This window comes from Salarias fasciatus (assembly GCF_902148845.1).
Source record: "Salarias fasciatus chromosome 7 unlocalized genomic scaffold, fSalaFa1.1 super_scaffold_4, whole genome shotgun sequence".
Classification (NCBI taxonomy): domain Eukaryota; kingdom Metazoa; phylum Chordata; class Actinopteri; order Blenniiformes; family Blenniidae; genus Salarias; species Salarias fasciatus.
Genome location: NW_021941229.1, coordinates 10,583,683 through 10,609,185, shown reverse-complemented (window position 1 = coordinate 10,609,185; position 25,503 = coordinate 10,583,683). Strand labels below are relative to the sequence as shown.

The 25,503-nt window shown below is 42.2% G+C and overlaps 1 protein-coding gene across 1 annotated transcript in view; it reads left to right on the top strand.

Moving 5' to 3' along the window:
• The window catches only part of LOC115383032 (leucine-rich repeat transmembrane neuronal protein 4), a 115,914-nt gene extending 106,351 nt beyond the window's left edge, over nt 1-9,563 (top strand). Inside the window, exon 3 of the mRNA XM_030085040.1 lies at nt 9,187-9,563. Within this exon, the coding sequence (XP_029940900.1) occupies nt 9,187-9,510 (324 nt within the window). The 3' untranslated portion in view covers nt 9,511-9,563. The remainder of the gene's footprint in view (nt 1-9,186) is intronic.
• Nucleotides 9,564-25,503: the final 15,940 nt, after the last annotated feature.

The following is a 25,503-nucleotide window of genomic DNA, read 5'->3' as shown; positions in this document are numbered from 1 at the left end:
CCTTAAGGAATGACAAATCTCTCAGACACTGTTTAGTATTATGCTACATGGAGCTCTTCATTGCTATTATATTTGCGATGAGATTTTCTTTCTGTAAAAGGTGTTCATTTCTGCAGAATGAGCTCATGTTCCTTGGTCTTTTTATTTTTTTAGATTGGTGACAGACTAGACAATAGTGATTCAGTAAATGGGTGATTCTCATGGAGCTTTAAGCATTTCCGAGCAACTTTCCCCCAAACACATAGTTATTGCTATTTTCTGCAAAAGAGAATGGAGTTTACTATCAGAATTAAAGTATTTTTTAATCATTTAATGATAATTTTCACAATTACTTAGCAAATAATATAGTAAATTCTCATTACTAAAAGGTGTCCAGATCCCTTCATGTGCTTTATCTATTCAGTTCCACTACGAGTCCTTTTCTCATTAAAATACACAACTAATGAACAAAGCCCTTTGTTTTGTACAAATGTGTATTGTATTCAATTAAATACAACTTATAATTTCTCATTATAATAAGTATTATCAAGAATGTTTTTGTCTGCACTTCATAGTCATTGCCACAGCATGGATTGCGCACACATTGACTGGAAATGGGCACAAGTTCAGCTTGCCTCACTTTTTTACATTATCCATCCATCCATCCATTTTCTACCGCTTATCCGGGGCCGGGTCGCGGGGGCAGCAGTCTCAGCAGGGATGCCCAGACTTCCCTGTCCCCAGACACTTCCTCCAGCTCCTCTGGGAGGATCCCGAGGCGTTCCCAGGCCAGCCGAGAGACATAGTCTCTCCAGCGTGTCCTGGGTCTTCCCCGGGGTCTCCTCCCAGTGGGACATGCCCGGAACACCTCCCTAGGGAGGCGTCCAGGAGGCATCCTAAACAGATGTCCGAGCCACCTCAGCTGGTTCCTCTCGATGTGGAGGAGTAGCGGCTCTACTCCGAGCTCCTCCCTGGTGACTGAGCTCCTCACCCTATCTCTAAGGGAGCGCCCAGCCACCCTACGGAGGAAGCTCATTTCGGCCGCTTGTATCCGGGATCTTGTCCTTTCGGTCATGACCCAAAGCTCATGACCATAGGTGAGGGTGGGAACGTAGATTGACCGGTAAATCGAGAGCTTCGCCTTTCGGCTCAGCTCCTTCTTCACCACGACGGACCGATACAACGACCGCATCACTGCAGCCGCTGCACCGATCCGCCTGTCAATCTCACGCTCCATCCGTCCCCCACTCGTGAACAAGACCCCAAGATACTTGAACTCCTCCACTTGGGCTAGGGTCTCTCCACCAACCTGGAGGGGGCAAGCCACCTTCCTCCGGTCGAGGACCATGGCCTCGGATTTGGAGGTGCTAATCCTCATCCCTGCCGCTTCACACTCGGCTGCGAACCGCCCCAGTGCATGCTGTAGGTCCGGGTTCGATGAAGCCAACAGGACAACATCATCTGCAAAAAGCAGAGATGAAATCCTGTGGTTCCCGAACCGGAACCCCTCCGGCCCCTGGCTGCACCTAGAAATTCTGTCCATGAAGATTATGAACAGAACCGGTGACAAAGGGCAGCCCTGCCGGAGCCCTGCCAGCCCCCTATGAGAAGAAAAAGAACAAAGGTCGTTACGTCGCCCGGTATGGCGCAGCCGGGGCCCCACCCTGGAGCCAGGCCTGGGGTTGGGGCTCGTAAGCGAGCGCCTGGTGGCCGGGTCTTTGCCCACGGGGCCCGGCCGGGCTCAGCCCGAAGGGACGACGTGGGCCTGACCTCCGGTGGGCTCACCACCCACCGAGGGAACCGTAGGGGCCGGGTGCAGTGTGGATTGGGTGGCAGCCGACGGCAGGGTGCCCGGCGACCCGATCCCCGGACACAGAGACTGGCTCTAGGGACATGGAATGTCACCTCGTTGGCGGGGAAGGAGCCCGAGCTTGTGAGGGAGGTTTTTTACATTATGAAAAATGAAATCAGTGGTTATTTGGGAGTAACCCGTAACATCTTGTGGTAAAAGTGATATTATAAACTGAACGTGGCATCTTGAGAACTCCCAAGTTTCTCAGTTTGAATGAAAACAGCGTGTATAATTTTTATCCATCTTGGTAATTCTTAAATCTGATTTTACTGAATTTATTCTCATTTTCTTCAGACATACATTCTATGCAAATAGAGCTGTGAATTGAAACAAAGTATTACGTAATTTCACTGTGACGTACACCACCATTGATGTTGTTTTTGATGTGCTCATTTAATTGTGAGCAAAAATTCAAAAACAAAACTTCGAGCTCACAGAAACAAGCACTAACACACAGCAACACAACTCATGTAGAAGCAGAGGAATCAAAACCTGCAGCAGGAGCCCAGTATATACCGTAGTCACCAGGTGAAGATAATCATCAAATCAGGCACAGGTGAAACACATCAGGACAGTTAACGGCAATGAGACACAAAGAGGGGAAATCAGGGAGCCTTGAAATGAGAAAGAGTCAGAATCTCAAAAATATGACAATAAATAACATATGAACTACAGTATTATCTATTTAAATGGATTATAATAACAATTTCAAAAGAAAAACATTTGCATTAGACTAATGAAAGTCATTTGCTTGAATAAATGCAAAGCATTACTTCCTTGTTTACACAGCGGTGACTTCAAGAGAAATAAAAACAGTGCTGAAAACATTTTGAGAATTAAAGAATTCTCTAAGAAAGAAAGCTATGAGGTTGAATCTTTTTCAAGGTCTGGTTGTTGAAATCAAGGTCTTTGCACAATGAAGAAGACTTCGAGGTCTCAGATCATCATGTTACATTATTGGTACGCTGTCATGTTTTTCATAGCTTTTTCCATTAAATGAGAAATGTGATATTCCTCTCAGCTGCAATACAACAAAACAGCACTTGTACTGGAACACTTAATGCATTAAGAGTGAATCTTTACATCAACTATACATCACAGACACAGAAGGAACCAAATTAATTATGCTAACTTGCTTTATATCCAGATTTCTACAAGGAAGACAAGGATGAGGAGTAACAAAAGAAAACAAAGCAGTTAAATAGCTGTTCATATCAATTCTCAGCATGAATTTATAGAATAAAAAAAAAAAGAAATGTGATATAATAGAAGTCAAGCTGGAGCAATGTTTCACTGGGAGTCTTTTGCACCTCCTCTTCACTTTGTTATGCCTCTGTGTGCCACAATTCTGTGACTTGAGAGGATCAAAGTGTTTGGCTGGGAAAGCGGCAGACTTTTGAACCGTAATGCTCCTAAAGCCCAGGGAGGCATTTGCATCGTCTGCCTGTGGCGCTGTTACTGCCTCCTTAGCTGCTCATGAAAGCATGAACGGCAAGAAGAAACAAAACTTATAAGGGGCACTAGAATGCTGTTTTTAAAAAATATACAGAATTTGTTGGGGTTTTTTTTTTTTAGGAGTCGCTGATTACCCCTCTGACAAATTAGAGCTGTCATGAGAAAGGAACACTGGAATCGAATATCTTGTCTTATCAAATCTTTTACAATCTCTGGAGTTGAAGCACGCTAAAAACTGCCATCTCATTAAAAAAAATTAAACACTAACAATAGAAACCACATAGGAACTGTCTTTTCTCAACAGCATTTGGAGAAATTATATTATCAACAGGCTGTCAGTCAGTCACAAAAAGAGAAAAACAAGACATGAACAGTAAAACAAATTTGTAAAAGATTTGGAAGATGACACTGAAGCGACTGCTTTAATCTCCTCAGGCAGATTATGTCAGAGCTGCTGGGTCTGAGGTGACCCTACAGTGCATTCAGGCTTTCAGAGATAAAGATCCACCGAGAGGCGGGATGCCAGTCATTGTCCGCTGAAACGCATGCATGAAGGGAACGGTGGCGGGGATCCAAAGGAGCACAAATCCTTCCAGGGGTGCGTTTGTTTTAATGCTAAAGCCGCCTGACATTCTGGAGGTACGGTATACAATGCACAATGAAAAGGATCTTCTACAAACTCCATTGTTTTCTGTAAAGATAATGCCAGCTGAGTTTACAGTGATACCTTACATACACAGAGTTTCCTACCTTCACTTTCTAAAAATTGGCTGCTGTCTACCAGATTCTTAGTGTGCTTGATTGGAAGGAGAGCAAATAACAGATTCAAATCAAAGTTTACATTCATTGTGGTATCATTCAACAACAGTACATGGAATATTTCACCATTTTGGGGACTGTATATTTGCTGGGTTCAGCATCAGTTGAGGCTTCGTCTTTCTGACTCCACCTGGTTATCTTCTTGTTGAGACCAGTTATTTTTATCCCTAAAATCTGCCCTTTGATCTGTTTTATAGCTCTGATTCACTGTTTCCCCCTTAAATTGAACCTTTGTAAATTCTGTTGTGCATGTTTAAGTGGCAAACTGGGCAAAATGTGTTTATATTACCATAGAAATATGCATTTCTCAATATGGATTCCATGTTCATAAATAAAAGTATGTCTGCAGTAGATTAATTCCCTCCTACAGTAAGTGAGATAACACCGATGTAAACTATGAAGAGCTGTTTAATTTATGAATATCAGGCCGGCATCATAGACCTCACAGTAACATTTGACCTTTCGTTTCAGCGGCACTTCAGTTGGATGTCAAGCTGCCCATAATATAACTTATGTTAGCAGAAAGGGGTGAAAAGTATTTCTGCACATGTGTGACAACAGGAGTCCCCAGTCAGCACTGCATACTCCTCGGACAGGTTCTTAGTTCAACGCGAGGCTAACTCAGGGAGAAAGACAATTACCCAGACACACACCGCATACTTTCACTTGCAGGCAATTCAGCCACCAGTTAACCCAGCACACACTTCTCCAGACTGTAGGAAGAAGTCAGAGAGCCCGATGTCCAACAGAGAAACACGGTTTTCTGGGGAGAAGTAAATACTCTGTATCATGCAAGTATTCCTGAAAAAAAAAAAAAAAAAAAAAAAAAAGTGGCACCTCGAGGGAGATAAATTACTCAAGCATCAGAAATTGCTATGTTTCATCCACTCTTTTCTCCTTATAGTAGCAACATAATTGGGGTGCCTTTTCAGAGTCGAATATGTAAATTATGTGCCCGGGTCTCGACAAGCCCCAGAGCTACAGATTTAGCGAGTGCGCTTCCCTCTGTCAGACCCAGAATGTGTGAGAAGGTTCAAAGTAGTTCACTGCGAAACCAGAAAAAGAAAAAGAGAAGTGCTTGAACTGCGCGGCACCTGGATGCTGTTAAGAAGCTGCAGTTTGTAAGTTATATACTGCAAAATAAGGTGAAATCAAAATGATAGGACTTTAAAGATACATGCAGAAACCGGTTGCCGTGCATAACTTTGAGCTAATAATGAAGGAATAAATTAATAAATTATCATCCGCAGCCCTGAAAGTATTGGCCTTTGACTCTTTTTCATGCAGAGGTCAAATTGTTTTTCAGTGACTTTCTTGAAAATATGAAAGGAGCTAATCTAATAGACAGAAACCCGGATGTCACTAGTGAATAGAAGGTCAAAAGAGCTCAGATGAGAGGATACGAGTGATTAATAATGGATGAAACAAAGAATTTATGTGATTTTTTTTTTTTTTTAATTAAAGAAACTTTGCAGATTTAAATGAGTTTCGTCTGTGTGGAATCACTTGGAACAAAAACCAAGGTATTGTTATGTTCTTAGTTTGACCAGATGTTATTCATTTGCATTATTGACTGACGGCAGATGACTGATTGCACAGAATGACTCATTTCCTAAAGCTTTGAGTCACAAAGAAAGTCTTACAGCACACCTAACAGATACTTTTCCCTTCTGCTCAAAGGAGCTGAGGAGAAGGGCACCTGATTTATTTCTGAAGCAGCAGTGAATATTAAATATTGTGTAAATTCATTCCCCCACTTCTCTCCAAATCCCTCCATTGTTTTTTATGTTGAGGCTACATGTAGAACTACAAATAAATTATATTCTCATAGGTCCATGCTTTTTTCATCATCCATGCGATTGTGTGTGCTAAACTCTCATTTTTTTATATTAACTCCATTTACACACATAGATTTACACCCTGATTATTTGATAGGACCTACGCAAATGGCCAGGAGTTAATCTCGATTAATTAATTCATTGGCCAAGGGCAGAAAGCGGGAAGTGGAGTTGGAGTGGCCTGAGGTGTGTGTGACAGGAGATGAGGTGGTGGTGGAGGGTTGGTGGAGGGTTTAAACTGAGAGGGGAATGAAGAGAGTAATCCACTGAGTGCCTATAATGTAATGAGTCAGCCACGCTTAATGGAGTCCATTTGAGGAGGAAGAAGTTATAGAAAGTAGGTAGTGTGGTGGTGGTGGTGGTGGTGCAGAAGCAGCTGTGCTGAAAGAAGGGCTGTGATTGGATGACTGTGACGTGTTGCTCACAATTATAAGTCGCGCTAACAGCGTGACTCAAACCGGGTCTGTGTGTTGTATGTTTACAACCGTGCAGCCAGGGATGCATGCACACAGGCAGGCATGCAGACACAAATGCAGGTTTGCATGCAGCCATGCACACGATTTCATCTCTTCTTGTGTTTCATTGGCACAAATTTAAAAAACCCCTGTCGTAAAGTTGTCACCTGAAACTTCATATCTCATATCAGAGCTATGTTCTTGATAATGTTTCAGTGACTTATTATAATTTGTATAACTGACTCATTTTAGCTCTTTTCTGTTGGTATCACACAGTTTCAGAGATTTCCAGGAAAGGCATTGCAGCTTTTAGCACAGCTGCTAGCTTATATTGAGAGCACAAATTTGGTATATCTACCCCTAAAATCACCTTTATGCTCAGCTTTCTCATGGTAATTACCAGTTTTCAGTTTGGATATATGTGTTTTTTGTCTATTATTGACATCCAGAATGGCAGCAGTCACCAGCATTATCCCATGATGATGAGATACTTGATTCAAAAGACTTTCGGACCCATCACACTAATAGTTTCACATCATTGCTCTTCTCTTATTCTTATCTTTTTTTTTTTTTTTTTTTTTTGGTTGGTTTGAAAACTCACAGTTCGAAGGAAATGTATTGCACTGGGATAAAATGGAATAAATTGATTTAAAAATGGAATCAGGCTTGCTGGGAATGTGTGTCTCTTTCTCCAATCAATTTCTAATTTCGTCCCAGCTTCCAATCTTCTCTCTTTCAAAAGTGACTCGCACTCAATTCAAATGAATGTTTTATCACAGGTACAGTTTATTTGAAAATTTTTCCTCTTGAACGATAAACTATCATTATATAAGACCAGAAATCTAAATCTGTCTCTTTTGAGCTGAAGTGAAATATTAGCGATCCTAATGTTCGGTCTGCACAACACATTTAATGTTTACTTAAGAAAAGGATTCATATTTGTTAAATGAGTGAAACGATTTGAAAAACTGCATTACAGTCTCTTCAAAATGACACTTTAGCTGAGCGCTGCCAGAGATTTTGCTCTGAAGCTCTCGTCTTGATCGCTTGATGAGGTTCAAAATAAACCGTCAAGGATTTACATGAAGAACGCTGCAGCCGCGACAGTCGCGCCGCTTCCAACGCCTCCTCAAGAGTCGGGCTTGTATTATTCATGGCTCCCGTGTCGGTGTCATATCTGCGGCTCCCGCGGCCGTCGTGCGCTCCTTGTCGCCGGCATGTACAGATCTGATCTGTCTCTCTGCCAGGCTGCGGCGTTTAATCCAGGTCAGCTGCCATCTTTACCCCGCTGTTTTCACGGCCCGCTGGAAAATCTCCTAATTGGCGAATAAGTGTGTGATTTAAAGTTGGGGAGACAAAGTGTCACGCCGGTCTCATCTGTTTGCTTGGCGCCGCGTCGGCGTCCGCAGAGGGAGCGGGACCAGACGCCGTGGCCAGATGTGATGAGTGGCTGCTGGCTGTGACACAAGTGACATGGCACCGGAGAGAGCACGGGCTCATGTGCTCCGGCTCTCGTACCAAAAAGCCTCATCGCAAAAAAAGCATCTGCGGTTTTGTCATCTGAGGCGTAATTGTGTCACGCGTGCATGCACCCGTCCACGTTCACCTCCCTGTCTTTTCTGACAGCCACCCCGAGCTTTATGGTACAAGTTGAACCCAATAAGAATACAGATGTTTCTTTTTTTTTTTTTTTTTTTTTTTTTCTTATTACTTATCCCCCTCCATCTGGGATAGTTGTCCCAGATGGGATATAGCACATATTTCAAAGGGTCATCAGATAGGGGTTAAATAAATGGAGGCTCAGGTGGTCACCATGTGAGGATGACTACGCAGCGCCAGCAGTGAGATGGCAAAGTAACTCAACTGTAGGTTTGGAGTCACACAGGGACATTTTTTTTTTTTTTTTTTTTGGAGAGTATCACAAATAAATCTTACTGCCACAGACAGCATCTGCATGGCCAGATAAACCCGGTTTTTGATATCTGATGAAGGAACATTGACAATCTCAGAAGATTTGCATTTGAGCTCAGAAGAAATACACAGTAATAACTCTATACGCATATTTTCCACTATTGTCTGATTAACTCCCTGAATTCTTGGAGGTTATCATTCCAGTTATTTACTGACTGCAAAAGGCCCTTCTTTATTATTTATGAAATGTGAGTCTTGTCGCAGGGAGCATTTTTGGAGAAAGAGAAGATAGCATTTTCAAGAGAGAGTGTTTTGAGACTAAAACCTGTTCATTGCTAAGACTGAGTTTCTGGCAGTGTTGTATTTGACTGTCAATTGGATTGAATGGACTGGACTGATAATACAAGTTACCATGAGATGTCTAGAGCAGTAAAGCAGAAAAGCTGCGAGCTTTAGCCATGTTCTGAGTTAAAAGTAGCAATAAGTCAATGATTTTTGTTGTATTTGGTTTTAATGACTCGACCAAAGATGACCTTGAATGACAGACTTCACCATCGAATGGCACAGAGTGACTCCACAGGACCAGGGATTCTGCTGTGAGCTGCAAGCTTCAGAAGTCCAGCTATATATCTAACTGAGCCCTATCCTTCATTTCAAAGCACTCTGCTTACTTTAACTTTTTAAGATAAACCAGTTTTCGTATTGGGAGTGTCTACCTCCAATCTAACTAATCTATTTTTCTCTCTTCCCTCCCCCACCCCTTTGTTCTCTCTTTGTCTCCCTGCATTTCCTCCACTCTCGTCCACTTCCTCCCATGTGTCTTCCCCCCGTTCCATCACCCTGTCTCCTCCTCTTTGTTCTCCGTCCATCCGAACAGGTCCCCCACCAGATGGGCGCCTTGACCTTCTATCGCTACGAGCAGCCCATTGTGGACTACTGCCAGGCCCATCAGCCCCTGCGGCTCAACATGGGCTACGAGGGACCCCCGCAGGGCCTGGAGGGGCTGGAGGACCTGGGGCCGTGTGACCGGGGCACTATACAGACAGTGGCGCTCCCCGCCGTGCCCTCCGCCACCGGCATGGGCGCCCCCGTGCCGGGGCCTCGTTCCCCACCGTCGACCCTCAGACCGCCCACTGAAGGTCCCGGCACGAATCCCTTCCCCACAGTCGAGCGCACCGGCACGCTCAAATTCGGACGCTAGCGAGTCCGCTGGTTTGGAGGTGGAGGCAAGAGCCTCCGATTAACGTTGACTTTAAACCGAAGGGGCAGGTGAGCTGGTTGTTCAGTGGGGCCTTGTTTTTAGATCACAAGTATACAAACTACTTTTTTTTATTTTATTTCATTTTTTTTTGAGAGAGAGACAGATTCGATTATGTGAAACACAGCCTCACCGATATACAGTAGGGTGAGTCATTCTTTGCCGATCATTGTTATTTTGCTTTTTTTTTTTTTTTTTCCACAAAGCACCTCATAGGAAAACCCCTTGGCAGTGACTCATGGGAGGTAATTCTGCGTATGAACAAAAACACAGTGTTGTTTTGAAATGCGGTCTCCGCCATGCATCCCATACCAGCACCACGGGGCGCCTGCTCACAGCAACAAGCATTCGACATGAGTCAGGCGTGAAAGGGAAAGTGCAATAAAGACAAGTTCTCGATCACAAAGAAGAGGAAGGAGGAGGAGCAGGGACATCAAAAATGTAGGAGATGCAGCTAGACATCCTGTGAAGAGCAAGACGTTTCTTACTGTGATTATTATTAAGATTTCTTCTCACTACCACAGCAAACCTAGGTCATTATTTCATGAAGGCCGTTACACAAAGAGTCTGTTTGTTTTCTTCCTTTGGATGTTGTATCTCATAAAGAATTCCATTAATGTGCATGTCAAACCAAAGAGCTTACTAATGTTTTTTTTTCTTTTCTTTTTTTTTTTCTTTTGTGCACATAGGCTACTTGAGCAAAGGGGATCTTTATAATGTCAACTTTTCTACTAAGGTAGCATTTTCTCGCTTACATTCATATGTATTTCACCAAATCCTCTGGTGATTTCAGATAAACTGGGGTTATCTTTACAGATAAAATACAAAGAAATAGGGTAGTGTGACTCAAATTTGAAAGAAATCCATCTCATTTTCACATATCTCATGTGGTTCATCCAACGCCAGGTCCATGGCTGTCGAGGATCTTGAAGATAAATTGTATCTTACTGTAAATTTCTGAAAACAGACAGGGGCAATTGACAGCGAGTGAGTGTATATGATTACATCCCAGCTGAATGAGCCACCATGCTTTAAAGAGCCAATCATAGATATTTGTTTTGTTTTTTTCTTGTGAAAATAAGTAGGTTTGAATGAAAGGCACTGTACATATTATTGAAGAGGTCCACTCTACTGAAGGTCGAACCACTCTCACTGCCCCAAACAGTCATTTGAAAACATTGGTGAGTCAATGTTTGACTTTCATCTCACTGGACTATTCGACGAGCACCATCTTACCGGGTTGGCTAAAGCTCAGGCCCCGATGTTCCTGTCTTCTCCCCTCCAACCACAGACTACAGCCGTGCCCGGTGGAGGCATGCTGGACCAGCACGTTAACTTCTCTTATGAATCCGTGGACGATTCTGGGATTATTGCCCGATGCTTTTCTTTTTTCTTTTTTTTTTTCCTTCTTTTTGGGGGGAGTCTGAGAAAGCGTGCCTCAGGTCCTGGACTTCACTGCACTTGGTAATCCTTCGGCCACTGCGTCGAGCGCCGATACCGACTGACTTGTGGAGCCGTTGAGGACTTGAGCTGCACGGCCTCGATGGCCCGTCAAACATCGTCTCCGGCTTAATCCCGAGCAGCGCGCCGGGGTTTGTTTTCTCCGTGTCAGCGGCCATACGCCCAGGAGTTGGGAAAGCCGTGCTCTGGTCCTCTCACATCAGCGACTGATCGATCCACAGGTGAGACTGCGAGGGCCAAATATCCCCACAATAGTGGGCGCAACCTCAAGACAAGAATTTTTCTTTTTTTTTTGTTTGTTTTTTTTTTCTCAGTAATTTGTCCTTTGGGCTTGGAAAAGAGACAGTTTTTGAGGTGATCAAAGATGATGTCAAGATATTCTATGAGACTAATCAAAGGACAAAAATCAAATAGAACTTATTTATCGTGTAAATAATGAGTCTTTAATGAGGAAAAAAAAAATATGAACTTGACTTCTTCTAAAACACAAACTGCTTGTGAACAGAAGAGGAGCCTTATTCACTTTCCAGTGGGAATATATTACCAAGACGACTCGGTGAGGAGGTTCCTACTGTAACGCTCTTGTTGTTTCAATGATAAATATTTTTCTATCTGCTCCCGTCACTATTCTACCATTGTACCATTAAACACAAATTATGTTACTGAGGTTATTTCTCAGAGCCGATCATTTTACTAAATCGCATGAAGTGGGGAAGACTGGAGCCCTGTTGTTGTGATGTACATTAAGCGCCAGACCTTACAGAGATTCATATTTTTTGATGTGATATCAAATGTGTTTGGGAACTCGTCTTGCAGGTTTCAGTTGCACGGCGTCTTGTTTATTACGTCCCTATCCGCTCCTCTTGTTTAGGAGTTCCAACACTATATCTGCCATTTCAAGGTCTACACGGGGAGAATCAGTGTGCTATTCCTTATCATTAAGACTTTCTCGTGACAGATTTTGTTCTTATTTTTTACTTTCAATGTGCCATTATTTCTGTTAAGTGTTTTTTACCAAAAAAAAAAAAACAAAAAAAAAAAAAAACAGACCCGAAAAGCAAGAAGTGACCCACAAGTCTTCATGGTATCACGACCTAGAAGGGTTTACGGTCCCCTTCATGTACAGGACATTGCAGAAAAAAGCAGTTGATTCGCTCAGTACGGTTGCTTTTATAGTGCTGGTGGAGTTTACTTTGTAATAGCAGCTGTGCCAATGTCTTTATAACGGGAGCTCTCTCAATTCTATCCATGTATTGTCTTGCCTTGCTCTATATCACCCCTGATAACTCCTTGGCCTGAATTTCATGTCTGTCGCTTGGTGACTCGGGTGAACCTGTTTTAATAATGTTCTATTTCTGTCCGCATGCTGATATTTTGGGAGATGATGCCCTTAGAACCGGAGACAAAACAGTCCGAGAGCTACTTCCTGTCTGGGGTGCCCCTCAAAGCGGCGGCACGTGTCACGGGCCAACTTCATTTGCAACTGACCCATTCCTGCCCTCTCGTCCCGCCGCAAGTCGAATTCCCTGGCACTATAAGCCGCTGAGCAGAGACAGAAGAAGGCCGATGTTGTGTGCAGACACTCCAGGGACATACTTTCCCTTTAATAGTCTCCAACTAAAAACCCAGCACTCCATATATATCAATTACTTCAGGTTTGAGAACAGTGATAATGGTTCAGTTCACTCTGAAGAAAGCCACTTTGCCTCTTTGCCCTTCATGCGTAATTACAAAAGGCTAATAAAATCTCTATGTTCACAATTAAATCAGCCCCTAATAAATGATCGATTAATCATGATGATCTCCCTGATATTATCAGATACGTTCGAATCCTGCTGCCAGTAATTATTTAGTCTTTTGTCCGTTTCTTTTGCCATCAGAGAGCTGGAAGCACAAGCGCTGCATGCTAATGATGCATGTTGGAGCTGAACTCCAGGACCGTCTGCGCGAGCCCCGCAACGCCGACAGGCTTTATTTTCTCCTCTGCTTTGTTTGTTTATGGTTTTGTACACCCCGAGCGTCCCAGCCTTCCTTCAAATCTTTGAGTTGGGGCTCAAGTCCCCACTGGGAACAATTCTTTACCCAAAAAAAAAAGAGACTGAAAAATTCCTCCTTCTTTTTGCTCCGGGTGGGGTGAACAAAGGTCTGAAAAATTGCAGCGAAAACTTTCATATATCAGTGTTTATGCTAGAGGAACAGCTAAACGCACATCTCTGAGGGGAAAAGGGAAGCGAAGGAAATGAGACGGGGAGGACATGGAGGGACAAATGAGGAACTGTGAAGATACTCTCTGAATGCTTTGTGGTGTTTCTGAATGTCTCGGGCAGCTTTATTTCCACTCTAAGAAGTGACACAGACAGTTTCAGCCAAACAGACTGGCAGGTCAAATGATATTAGAAAAAGGCAGAGGTCATAGGTCGGACAGGCATCTTCTCCCAAGTAAATTGTTCTTCATCGTCCCCCAGAGACTGGCATTGATTTTCTGCCCCAGATTGTTATAATCAATCCACATATTCTGTAATTTGCATTGGAATTTCACTACGTAGCTTAAGGCTATGGCTCTGTTTTGACTGACTAAATCTTCAGTTTCATTTTTTTAGAGACTCAGCAGTACGGTCGTATCAGGGGTGTCAAACACATTTTAGTACAGCCCACTTTCAGCTTGACTGGCCTGGACTGGTAAAATTGTGCCAAAATAATCTTTTAATATTAAGTTTAAAGTTTTCTTGTTGTGGTGTATTTTTGTATATACTGTGAAAATCCCTATTTTCTGGGAGTCCGAACAATTACTACTGAAAATGACTACAACCTCAACACAAGGCCAGTTATAATGATGACTTCTGGTGCAAAATCCAATAAAATGTCCAAAATAACTTGCATGGTTTTACAATTACTTGCTGACAAAATGACTTTGAGCAACAAGGTTGCCGCCCTTCACGCATATTTTGCAGCTTGAGTCTGAGCCTTACTTTTTGTGTGCTACTTTTAATAAATATGTGATTTTTTTTTTTTATTACAAAATATATGTTTTATTTAGAAGTTTCTCAATTTGTTTGGTTGTTTACCAGCCTGGATTGGAGCCTCTTGAAGGCTGGTTTGGGCCCAAGACCCTTATGTTTGACACCCCTGGTCACTTAAAGGAAATTAACGAAAACAGGGATATTTTCCAAAGTAATTATAGGACAAGCAACACTTACTTGAAAAGATATGTTCAGATATAATTGATCAAAACACAACTAAAAGCACCACAAAACTGCACATCGCTGATATTCTTCAACCAGTTAAGCAACTGGTCTGTTTTATAAGGTTTGCTATATTGACAGTGTTTTTTTTTTTTATTATTATTATTATTATCATTAATTAGTTTGCTTGTTTTTCAGGAAACTAACAACTTGAAATTCAATAATTACTACAAAAATATTTAACTCTGCAATATTTTTGGAGGCTTGAATTTCTCTGGAACATTTGCAATTTTGCATAAAACTTTTTGACACGGACAGGAGGTGCTTGTGACAACATGTGCAACATCTGTTTTGTTCAGGCTGGAATTAATTTAGCTTCTGTAGTTGCTGTTAAAAGAAAGTTACTTTGCAATGTTGAAAATTGCAAAAGAAAAGAAAACAAACCACTAAAGCAAATCATTCTGATGGCAATATCAACAGAAAAATGCCATGGGTTCAAACTGTGACATTCTCTTTTTTAATGATATTCTTTTTTTTAACCAGCAAAATAGTTTCACAAAACTCCAGCTGCAACAGGCAAAAATAATTAAAACCTCATAATACCACACGCCACCATTACACCCTCCCCTGTGTACGACACGCATATTTAACAGAAGTTGAGCTCGTATCTTATAAATTGAACTCGGTATGCATGCACTCAAACAAGATGCTTTTTTTATTTTTTTAATGAAAGAAATCCTGATGTTAACTGATAACAGAATTATGCATCTGTTCATAAAGGAAAAGAACATAGTCAGCATATGTGTCATGAGAAATGATGAATTACTCAGTGTTTTGTCACTTCAAGTTCACCCAAGGCCATCTGCGACAGTCCAGCGGGTTTTAATCCATCACCTGGTAAATAAATATGGTTAAATTCAATTCCAGCCAGATGTGAATTTGCAGCTGTTTTCTTCCTCTGTCATACATCTGTGTTTTAACCCACACAGTCCTCACTCTTTAGAGTCAGCATGGATAAACATGGATAAAACGCTAATTCTCCTCATCCGGTTCGATCAAATCTGAGTTTCTGTTAGTCAAAGTGTTGTCACTGCTGTGTGTACCGACTTTAAACAGCGAGAATTAGTAACTGTGTCACGGTAATGAGAGACTGCAAACAAGCCGAGTGTGAGTTCGCTGCCTTGCATGTGCCCAGATGGCCTGTCTGAGTGTGTGTGTGTGTGTGTGTGTGTGTGTGTGTGTGTGTGTGTGTGTGTGTGTGAGTGTGTGTCTGCGTGGGCGAGCGCGTGTATCTATAGCAGCACCTACTCCTCTACCTCCTCTGAACCGACGTCACCATCACCGATGCTCCGGCCCGCCCGGTCCCCATTGATCGTTATTGTTCCGTGCTATTTCACATTAGCAGAAAGTCTTTACCCTCTGACCCCCTTTTGTCCAGACTCTGTTTTTCTGCCATTGCTCATGTCAGAGGGGACACAGAAAAGAGAAGGCATGATCATTAACCTCTGTCGGGGAGGCAGGGTGGGGGGAACACACACACTTTTTCGTTTGTCAGACAAAACGGTTTATGGCCCCTAATTGGATTTAACGTGAGCGCCAGAGAGAGAAAGGTTTTTATTCAAATGGGCTGCAGTGTGTTCTGCTGTGGGCTGGAGAGCACAGTGAGACAGCAGAATGAAAGAAGAAGATGAAGAAAAAAAAATCCTGACAGGAAGCAATATCAAAATTAGTCTTTATTTCCATGCAAGCTCAAGCACTTTTTTTTTTCTTTTTCTCACAGCCTCATAAATGCTTTCCGTATGAAACCTTGGGATCCCCGGCTGTCTCCTTCACATCCATCTCCTGCAGAGAGCGTCGCTTTCTGCAGGATGTAAATATGCGCTGCATTGTTTTCTTTGGTAGTTGGTTTGTTGTTGATTTGATTTGATTTGATTTCTTTTCTTCTGATTTGGATTTTTGGTTCTTTTTAACTGTATTCAGACCTAAAGCATTTTTGTGGAGACCTGGTCCAAGCGCAAAAATATGGCTCTTCTTTGAGTATATTATTGTCAGAAAATGTTTTGTAAAAATTTTGATGATGATATCAGAAATAAACATCTAAAGATGGGAGCTGTATGGCCTTGTTTATATTGTATGATGTATGAGCTTGAGGTACAACTTTTTAGAATTTTACTGATGCCAGCAGACAGTATGACTCGATCTGTGAACATATTTCATCAATTGCAGGTATGTCGAGTAAATCCAACGTATAAAATCAAATAAAAACCAAAACAAGCTAAGAAATGGTGAATTTCTCAAAGAATTTCTCATCTACCTTTTAAAAAAACAAGGCTAATGTTTAGAAGAGAGTCCATATAAATCTTTCAGTGTCATTCACAAGTGTAAAAAAAGCATATTTATTGATAAGAATCTTTGGACCTTCCTCACAAAACAAGCATAATTTGATATTTGATTCTAGAACATACTCCAGAAAACCATTGCTTATGGCCACATTTCATCAAAGACAAGACAACTAAGTGATTGATCAGCATATCCTTCAGTTAGAAACATTATGTTCCTGTTTCATGAATGCTGTGTGTGTCGTCGAAGACCGCAGAGCTTATTGTCAGTTCGCACAGTTCAAAAGGCATCAGTGATGGTGTGGGGGAGCACGAGTATTGACTCACATTTGTGAAGGTGTCATTATTGCTGAACGATGTTTTTCCTTTTTCCTTCATGAAAGGTCTTGCTTAATTCAGAAAAAAAAAAAAAACATTCCAAACTAGACTCGATATATAACAAAGTCTCATCACGTAGTGAAAACAAAGAGCAGAACAAGAGACCTGAAACTTTTGAGCGACTGAAGTCTTTCAAACAAAGAAAAGTTTGATTTTTTTTTTCTCTCTCTCTCTCTCTGTGTCTTGTCGAACTACAGCTGGTTTTCTGTTCAAAGAATATGTGGTGAACCTGTCACTGACCCAGATTCCTCAAAATGTGGGGTGTATTGGCATCACAGAGACACCAATTTATTTATTCAAATAGGATCAATTCGTAGCATAAATTAATGCCCTTCAAGCATTCATCCATAGCTGGTCTTCAGGTGCAAAATTGAGCAACAAAAACACAAATAACTCTGCAAAGTTCCAAACAATATGACTGATTCCTTCTCCGAAAACGGAGTGTAACGTGGTTTCAATCCAGTTTTGCAGGTAAATGGTTTCAGGCTGCTTTATCCAGATGATGATTCTCATGTGAATAGCCTGCATACTCCTCCCTCCCTCCTTTAATTATGCAGAGGAGTTTGTTCTCCTCTGGAGGAGGAGGCACGAGAACCTGATGTGGCTGCAGCCTTTTGGTTTTAATTGTGCATGAGCTCCATGTTGGTTTCTATTCGCTCAGGCTAGTAGCAACATCAAAATACTAAAGTGTTTTACAGAGCCGGCGTTTGATGTTAGCTGATAATTATTTACCCTGAAAACAGTGATGGTAAAAATAAACTCGTCTCGTCACTTCATTCTGCAGTTGTTTCTGTAGCCTCTGCACAGATTTTACAAGCTTCGTGTTTTTTTACAGAGACTCATGCTTTGGCTCTCTCAGTTTTAAACATCTTAAACTCGATACAGTGATTTATTCAGTCCGCTTACTGCGATCAGAATTTCCACAGTAAACTACAATAGACATTTATCTGGGGAGCATAATCTTATGGTGCAATGACCTAAAGACACAGAGAGGTGATTTGTGCGTGGCTGTTCTGGAACCGACGAGTTACAACCAACAATCATCCAAAGTTCTTAACAAATTCCCTGTAATAAGTGTAATCTGGAGTTTTCACCACCTGCGGGAGTGCAATCACAGGGTCCAGATAAAGGGACAAAATCACTCTCAGCAGGCTCTGACAGCCTGTGGTTAGTCTGACTGGGGGTTCCTCAAAATAGCAACACAATCCACAAAGAGCACCATGAGAACACCAAACGCACGCCGCGATTTCCAGACAAAAGTGCGATCCGCGATCGCATTGTGACAATACCCCGACGACGTGAGAGGAGGCTGTCGTCCCCCCGTGTACGATACACCGGTGATTCAGAAACCTGCAAACATGTTGAGACGATGCTTCGGGCTCATCACTGGTCCACTGCTGCCTGTGAAGGCAAGCTGTGTGTGGAGTGAGTGCTGCAACAGAAACATTATAATTACATAAGATGGATGTCAGAGCTGAAGAGAATAAAATCCAAATTTCAAACATGTAAAGGGCAGAGCTTTAATATTATAGGTGAGAGGAACTAAACAACACATGTAGCTAATTATTGAACATTAAATCATTCAATTTTCTATAAAAACTACCATATGGCAATGTCTTGTTAAACTTGAAGCTTTTCTGAAATGAAAACTACGTATGCATTTCCACTTAAAATGGGACTTGAATTATTCTCCCAGCTATCTGCTGTTTTTTGTCTCTGGCAACACTGTACCAACATCTAAAGATTTTTTAAGGGCTTCAAAATATTGCAGTTGCTTTTGAACACATTTAGACTTTTGATTTTATATTTTTATTTCAAATGAACTATTCCGTTGGAATGAAAATGGTATGCAATACAGTTCCCTACATTACCTAGGGATTTGAAATTTACAGAAGATTAATCTAAACGTGACTATACTCTTAAAAGAAAACCTAAAAATATCCACAAAGACTGACTTTCAACACAGTAACACTTTCTGACTCACTTTACATTTACACTTCTGTGAATTTGAGGCTCTTTTGAGGTGCGATCCAGGCGAAATGGGTCAGACGTCTGAAAGGAGACACAACGAGGAAAGATTCTTCATGGCACAGAACAAAACCAACGCTAACATTAAAATTTCAGAACACCTCACTGTATTTCCAGTGATTCCCTCTGTTTTAACTGAAGCGTGCAGTGAGTCACTGAAACACTGAGGAGGAACCTGCAAAAGAGAAAAATCTGCATAGACAGCGGCCAGATAACCTACATTTTTGAGCTTCTGTTTATCCTACAAACTTTTCAGAGATGGTGCTGGCATGCAAACAATGGAGAAGTAAACCTGGCGCGTGTGGCTGCTGATTTGTTGGAGGTGAACCGAATCCCCACAGTATAGGAGTGTGTCGTCGGCGTCACAGAGACGGGAGATCTGTTTTCTTCAGCCTGCTGTCACTTCAGATGCACACATCATGCCATCACTGCCTTGGAGGAACATGACAGGGCCCCTCACAGTCCAGCTCACAGCAGTTTGGGGGACATGAGGTCTTGCTATCTTTTACTTTTCTCCTCCAGTGATCACACTGCCGCTGGGAAAACACAGACGCAGACGTCAGAAGATTTGTCCAGTATTCATTCATCGGGCGTTTAAACCCGACCCCCAGTAAAGTGACACTAAGCATACTGTGCATAAAGCCAATTACACAATTAATGCTTTGTTTTTTTTTCTAGGTTGGAAACACACATTTTAAATACAAAATACTGTATTATAAAGGTCCAAATGGAGAAATACTAGTAATAGTAATAGTAATAGTAATAGTAATAGTAATGAAGAGGACAGGGGCATGAAACACATATTACAGTACAATCCAATTTCACTTCAAGTGGGCTGGACCAGTAAAATAGTGCTAAAATAACCTTTTAATTTAAAACTTGAAAGTTTTCTCTGTTGTGAAGTAGAGTGTATGTGATGAAAATGTATATGTTTTCACAAAAGTAAACTGAAAATGGCAACAATATCAGTATAAAGTCAATTTTAACATTACCTTTCAGTGTAAAATACAATAATGCTGTTTGCTCAGAATGATCTCAGGGTCTCAATATCGTGTTGTGACTGCTCCGGTAAATATTTTTTTCCTAAGAAATTTCACCATTTTTCTGATGTTTTAGCCTATTGTGAACCAGTGTTGGCCCACACTTCTTATTGTTGACACCACTGGAAGAGAGCGTCATGGAGAGGTGATTGGCACTGTCACCTCCCAACAGGAAGCTTGAGTTTCTAATGTGGACAAGGGGCTTTGTGAGTGGATTTTGCAAAATATCCTTATCTCTCCTTATATCATAATATCTTTAATATGATGGAGATGTTCAGTTACCATTAGCAGAAGGGGTTTGTCACTTGAATTTCTATCAGCAGATGCAGAGGTGTAATGTCTGCACATATGATGATTTTGAGAATATTTAGTCAGGGATCTTTAGCACTGTGAGGAATAGGGGGTTTATTCTGGCACACTTTCATGGTGCAACAAATAAATTAGCCAGGATTCTTCTCCTGACCATCCACAGTGAAATGCTTTGATCAGCGTCATATCAAAACACGCCAGTCTTGCTGCGCCTTAAAACGTTTTTTTTTCCCCCCCTCTGCAATAGGCACAGTTTATCGCAAAGGTTAAAAAAAAAAAACAACAAAAAAAAAGGTCTGACATGGCTGAGGGGTCAGCCTCTTTCAGCTGATTGCACACAGCCCACCTCATCTAAGTCTGTGTGAAAAAGCCCGTGGCTGGTGGTTGATTGGCCAGGTCAGGAGGCTCGCTAAGCATGCAGCGTCTGATTCGCGCTGACCTTTAAAGTAATGTGACGGCGGTGTGGGGTTGAAAACTCTCTACTGGAGGTGAGTGGACAATTCATTGGCTGGAGACACTCAGAGGTTATTTTCTTGTGGCTTTTACTGGTATTTCACTCTCTTTCTCCCTCTCTTCTTAAACAGGGAAGGATTTCTGAGGCTCTGTTAGCTCCACGTCCGCTGTAAGTAATGGAACACCTCAGGGATGTAAAAGGTCCTGTCCTCATACAGCCTGCATTGGCTTTTCTGTTTCCCACCACTGTCTGGATTCAGCTTGGGTAAAATCCAGCCACTGTGGATGGCCCTTTTCGTCTTCCCTTTGGCGTTTTCTTTGCACACTGTACAATGTCTTCCCCTTGACCTGAATTGAGCAACCGACGTTTAAAAATAGAGTTTACATTTTGCTCCACTTGCTCATTTTTTTGGGTTCTGTGCTTTTATTCAGTCTTCCTTCCAGTGATTCTAAATATAAATAGAGTTCCTGTCAGAGGTTTTTGATAAAACTGTTAAAGGCTTTACCACAAAAGAGGTTGACTGGACAAAAGAAGAAGAAAAATAAAAACACCAGGGAAAAAAGTTTGCATTTCCAGTCTATTTTTGTTTTGGCTCCACCACAAGTGCACTGGCACGAAAAGTCTTCTTTTGAGAGTATGTGGAACATGCAATTCAATGATGGCAGAACTTTAAGGGATGGAAATTGCCACAAGTGAAAGGTGGACTCAAAGGCCGGACACAGCAGGTGGTGAGGAAAGCGTTCTCTTTAATGAGTTTCAAGGGGGAGAAGAGAGGTGAAGAGCACTGCACTGGAGTGGTGGTCGAGCAGATGAGGGTTGGATCTGAGGTTCCACTAACACTTTGCTGTTTTTGCTTTATCATTTCAGAAGAATTTCGTGTTTCCACACAGACCCATCCCCAGATATCAGTCTCAGTGGGGGCATATCTAGGGTGACCAGATTTCTCGCTTAGTGCGGGACAGTCCCGCATTTTAAATACTTTTCACGCGTCCCGCAAATTGAGATAATGTCCCGCATTGACAGTGGCACTTGATTTTTTTGAAATGCAGTCTCACCGAGGCTATTATCTGGTGCTGATCAAACAGCTGTGTGTATGTTGTCGGGACATGGGAGAGCCGTCATCAGGGGGCGGGGTGGGCTGTGGGATGATCTGTCAATCAAGCCAGACGTGGGTGTGCGCCCACTGCCTGACCCCGCCCCGCCACAAACAACAACAGCGTTGCTTCAGCATGCAGCAGCAGACATGGAGGAAAAAGATAAAGTGCCATATTTTCACGGCGCAACGCAGAGAACCGCAAACCGGCAGAGGCGGATTCGTATTTTCGTCAAAGGGTATCTGACCGCTCTGCTGCACTTGCGCCAAGATGGGCGTGGCTGCGCACCAGGGGGAGGTGTTGACAGAATCAGCTGGGCACAGTGATAATTTCATGCAGAAAGTGTGCAGGCAGGGGAGGGAAGATGATAATTTGTCTGAGAGAACCTCACAGACAGCTTGTCAGTGTCATGAAGATACACAAAATCACTCTTGAAGCATATATCTATATATTTTATTTAAATCATCTTTTGTAATAATTATGGAGGATGTCTCTGCACGCAGTGCAGACTGTGAGGAGTGTCAGAAAATTTAAATGGTACAGTGCAGAAGAGTGAAATTTATAATTTTAGCATTTGATAATCATTCAGCTTATTCACTTTTTTTTTTGTTTGATTGATTTTGTTTTTTGTTTTTTTTTACTTTTGACACCAGAGTGGAGCAGCATAAATAAGTTACAATCTGTGGCAAAAAAGCTACTAAATATCTTGCCTCTTGCCCTTGCGGAGACCCGGCCCAGGGTCACTGTATCACTAAAAATCAAAGGGGCTGTCCATGCTGTTGATATAGCCAAATCACTGTTGTGGTAAAGGGTAATATTAAGTCACTGTGTACAGATTAATCCAAGGCACTGCCCATGGTGCTGAAATAGCAATCCACTGTTGTGGTGCAGAATGTTAGTGGGTCACTCTTTCATGATGACTCCAAGGCACTGTCCATGGTGCTGAAATAGCCAATCCACCGTTTTGGTTAAGATCAAAAGTGGGTCTCTATTCATTGAGAAAATCCAATTTGCTGTCCATGGTCCTGATATAGCCAATTGAGTGTTGAAGTGAAGATGAATATTAGGTCACCCTTTACAGATAAATCCAAGGCACTGTCCATGGTGTTGATATAGCCAATTGACTGTTGTGGTAAAGATTAATAAGTCACTGTTTACAGATAAATCCAAGGCACTGTCCATGGTGCTGAAATAGCCAATCCACCATTTTGGTTAGATCAAAAGTGGGTCTGTATTCATTGAGGAATTCCAATTCGCTGTCCAATGTGCTTAAACAGCCAATCCACAATTGTGATGCAGAATATCAGTAGTTTGCTCTAACATGATGATTCCAAGGCGCTGTCCATGTAGCAGGAATCGCCAACCCACCATTGTGGTGCAGAGTATCAGTTGGTCGCAGTATCATTAAAAATCCTCGGCACTGTCCATGGTGCCGAAATACCCAAACCCACCGTTTTGGTAAAGATAAACAGTGGGTCTTTATTCACTGATGAAGTCCAATTGGTGTCCATGCTGCTGATATAGCCAAATGACTGTTGTGGTGAAGTTTAACAGTGGGTTGCTGTTAACCAATAAATCCAAGGCTCTGTCCATGGTGCTGAAATGCCAATAAACCATTGACGTGCAGAGTAGCAGTTGGTCACTGTATCATCAAAAATCAAAAGCGCTGTCCATGTTGTTGAAATAGCTAATCCACAATTGTGGTGCAGAATATCAGTAGTTCACTCTTTCAAAATGTTTTCAAGGTGCTGTCCATGGTGCTGAAATAGCCAAACCACGGATTTGGTAAAGATTAATTGTCAGTCTCGATTCATTGATGAATTCCAATTTGCTGTCCATGGTCCTGATATAGCCAATTGATTGTTGTGGTAAAGATTAATATTAAGTCTCTGTTTACAGATAAATCCGAGGGGCTGTCCATGGTGCTGAAATAGCCAACCCACCGTTTTGGTGCAGAGTATCAGTTGGTTGCAGTATCATTAAAAATCCTCGGCACTGTCCATGGTGCTGAAATACCCAAACCCACCGTTTTGGTCAAGATAAACAGTGGGCCTTTATTCACTGATGAAGTCCAATTGGTGTCCATGCTGCTGATATAGCCAATTGACTGTTGTGGTGAAGTTCAACAGTTAGTTGCTGTTTACCAATAAATCAAAGGCACTGTCGATGGTGCTGAAACAGCCAATCCACCATTGATGTACAGAGTAGCAGTTGGTCACTGTATCAGTAAAAATCCAAGGCACTGTCCATGGTGCTGAAATGGCTAATCCACTGTTGTGGTGCAGAATATCACTCTCTCATGATTATTCCAAGGCGCTGTCCATGGTGCTGAAATAGCCAAACCACAGATTTGGTAAAGATTGCCAGTTTCGATTCATTGACGAATTCAAATTTGCTGTCCATGGTGCTGATATACCCAATTGACTGTTGTGGTAAAGATGAATATTAAGTCACTGTTTACAGATAAAACCAAGGCACTGTCCATGGTGCTGAAATAGCCAATCCACTGCTTCGGTTGGGATCAAATCTGGGTCTCTATTCATTGAGGAATTCCAGTTTGCTGTCCAATGTGCTGAAACAGCCAATCCACCATTGTGATGCAGAATATCAGTAGTTCGCTCTTACATGATGATTTCAAGGTGCTGTCCATGGAGCAGAAATAGCCAATCCACCATTATGGTGCAGAGTGTCAGTTGGTCACTGTATGAGTAAAAATCCTCGGCACTGTCCATGGTGCTGAAATAGCCAAGCCACCGTTTTGGTAAAGATTAACAATGGGTCTCTTTTTATTGATGAATTCCAATTTGCTGTCCATGCTGCTGATATAGCCAATTGACTGCTGGGGTGAAGTTTAACAGTGGGTCGCTGTTTACCAATAAATCCAAGGTGTTGTCCATGGTGCTGAAATAGCCAATCCACCATTGACGTGCAGAGTAGCAGTTGGTCACTACAGATTTGTCTCAGGGGGGGTATATCAAGTGGATGGGTCAGATGTGCGTTCAGCTGGGGGGGGGGGGGGGGGCGGGGTACGCATGTAGCATCAGAGCGAGGATGGTGCGGTGCGTGCTCGTGATAATATCTTTTAGGGGATTTAGTTAGAGGGTTCACAACATCTATTTGAGGGGCCAGGCCCTGCGTGAGGGGGCGTGGCCTCGGAGTTCTTCGCTTCAACCCCCCAAGCGCTTCAAGAAATTAATTATATATATTTTAAAAAATCATATGCATCGTTGGTTTATGGTTTAGTATTGGAGTTTGTTTTGTTTTTCTGCTTCTGAGTGGGGGTGGGTGGGGTGCGGGTTGTATTTAATCAATAAATAATCTGCACACACATATGCATACAATAAAGTCATTAAGTCTTTAAAGGTACAAGACAGATAGTTTTTCATTTATTTTGTGCATCTGAACCTGAATTGAGACACAAAGAAGCAGAAATAAGCTTAATTCCCCTCAGACAGTCTGGGATGTGAAAGAGCGGCCAGGAAATAAAATGTATTTAATCAAGTTAGCAGTGAGCTTCGCTGCAATGCATTTAAAAATGAGGAGAGATGTTCATTTGATTGGTCAAATTATGCTCAGCTGGGTTAAACCCACTTTCTCTCCTGTCTCTTGCCCCACCTGCACCGCTGGGCGGGATGGAGGCGTGACTGCGCC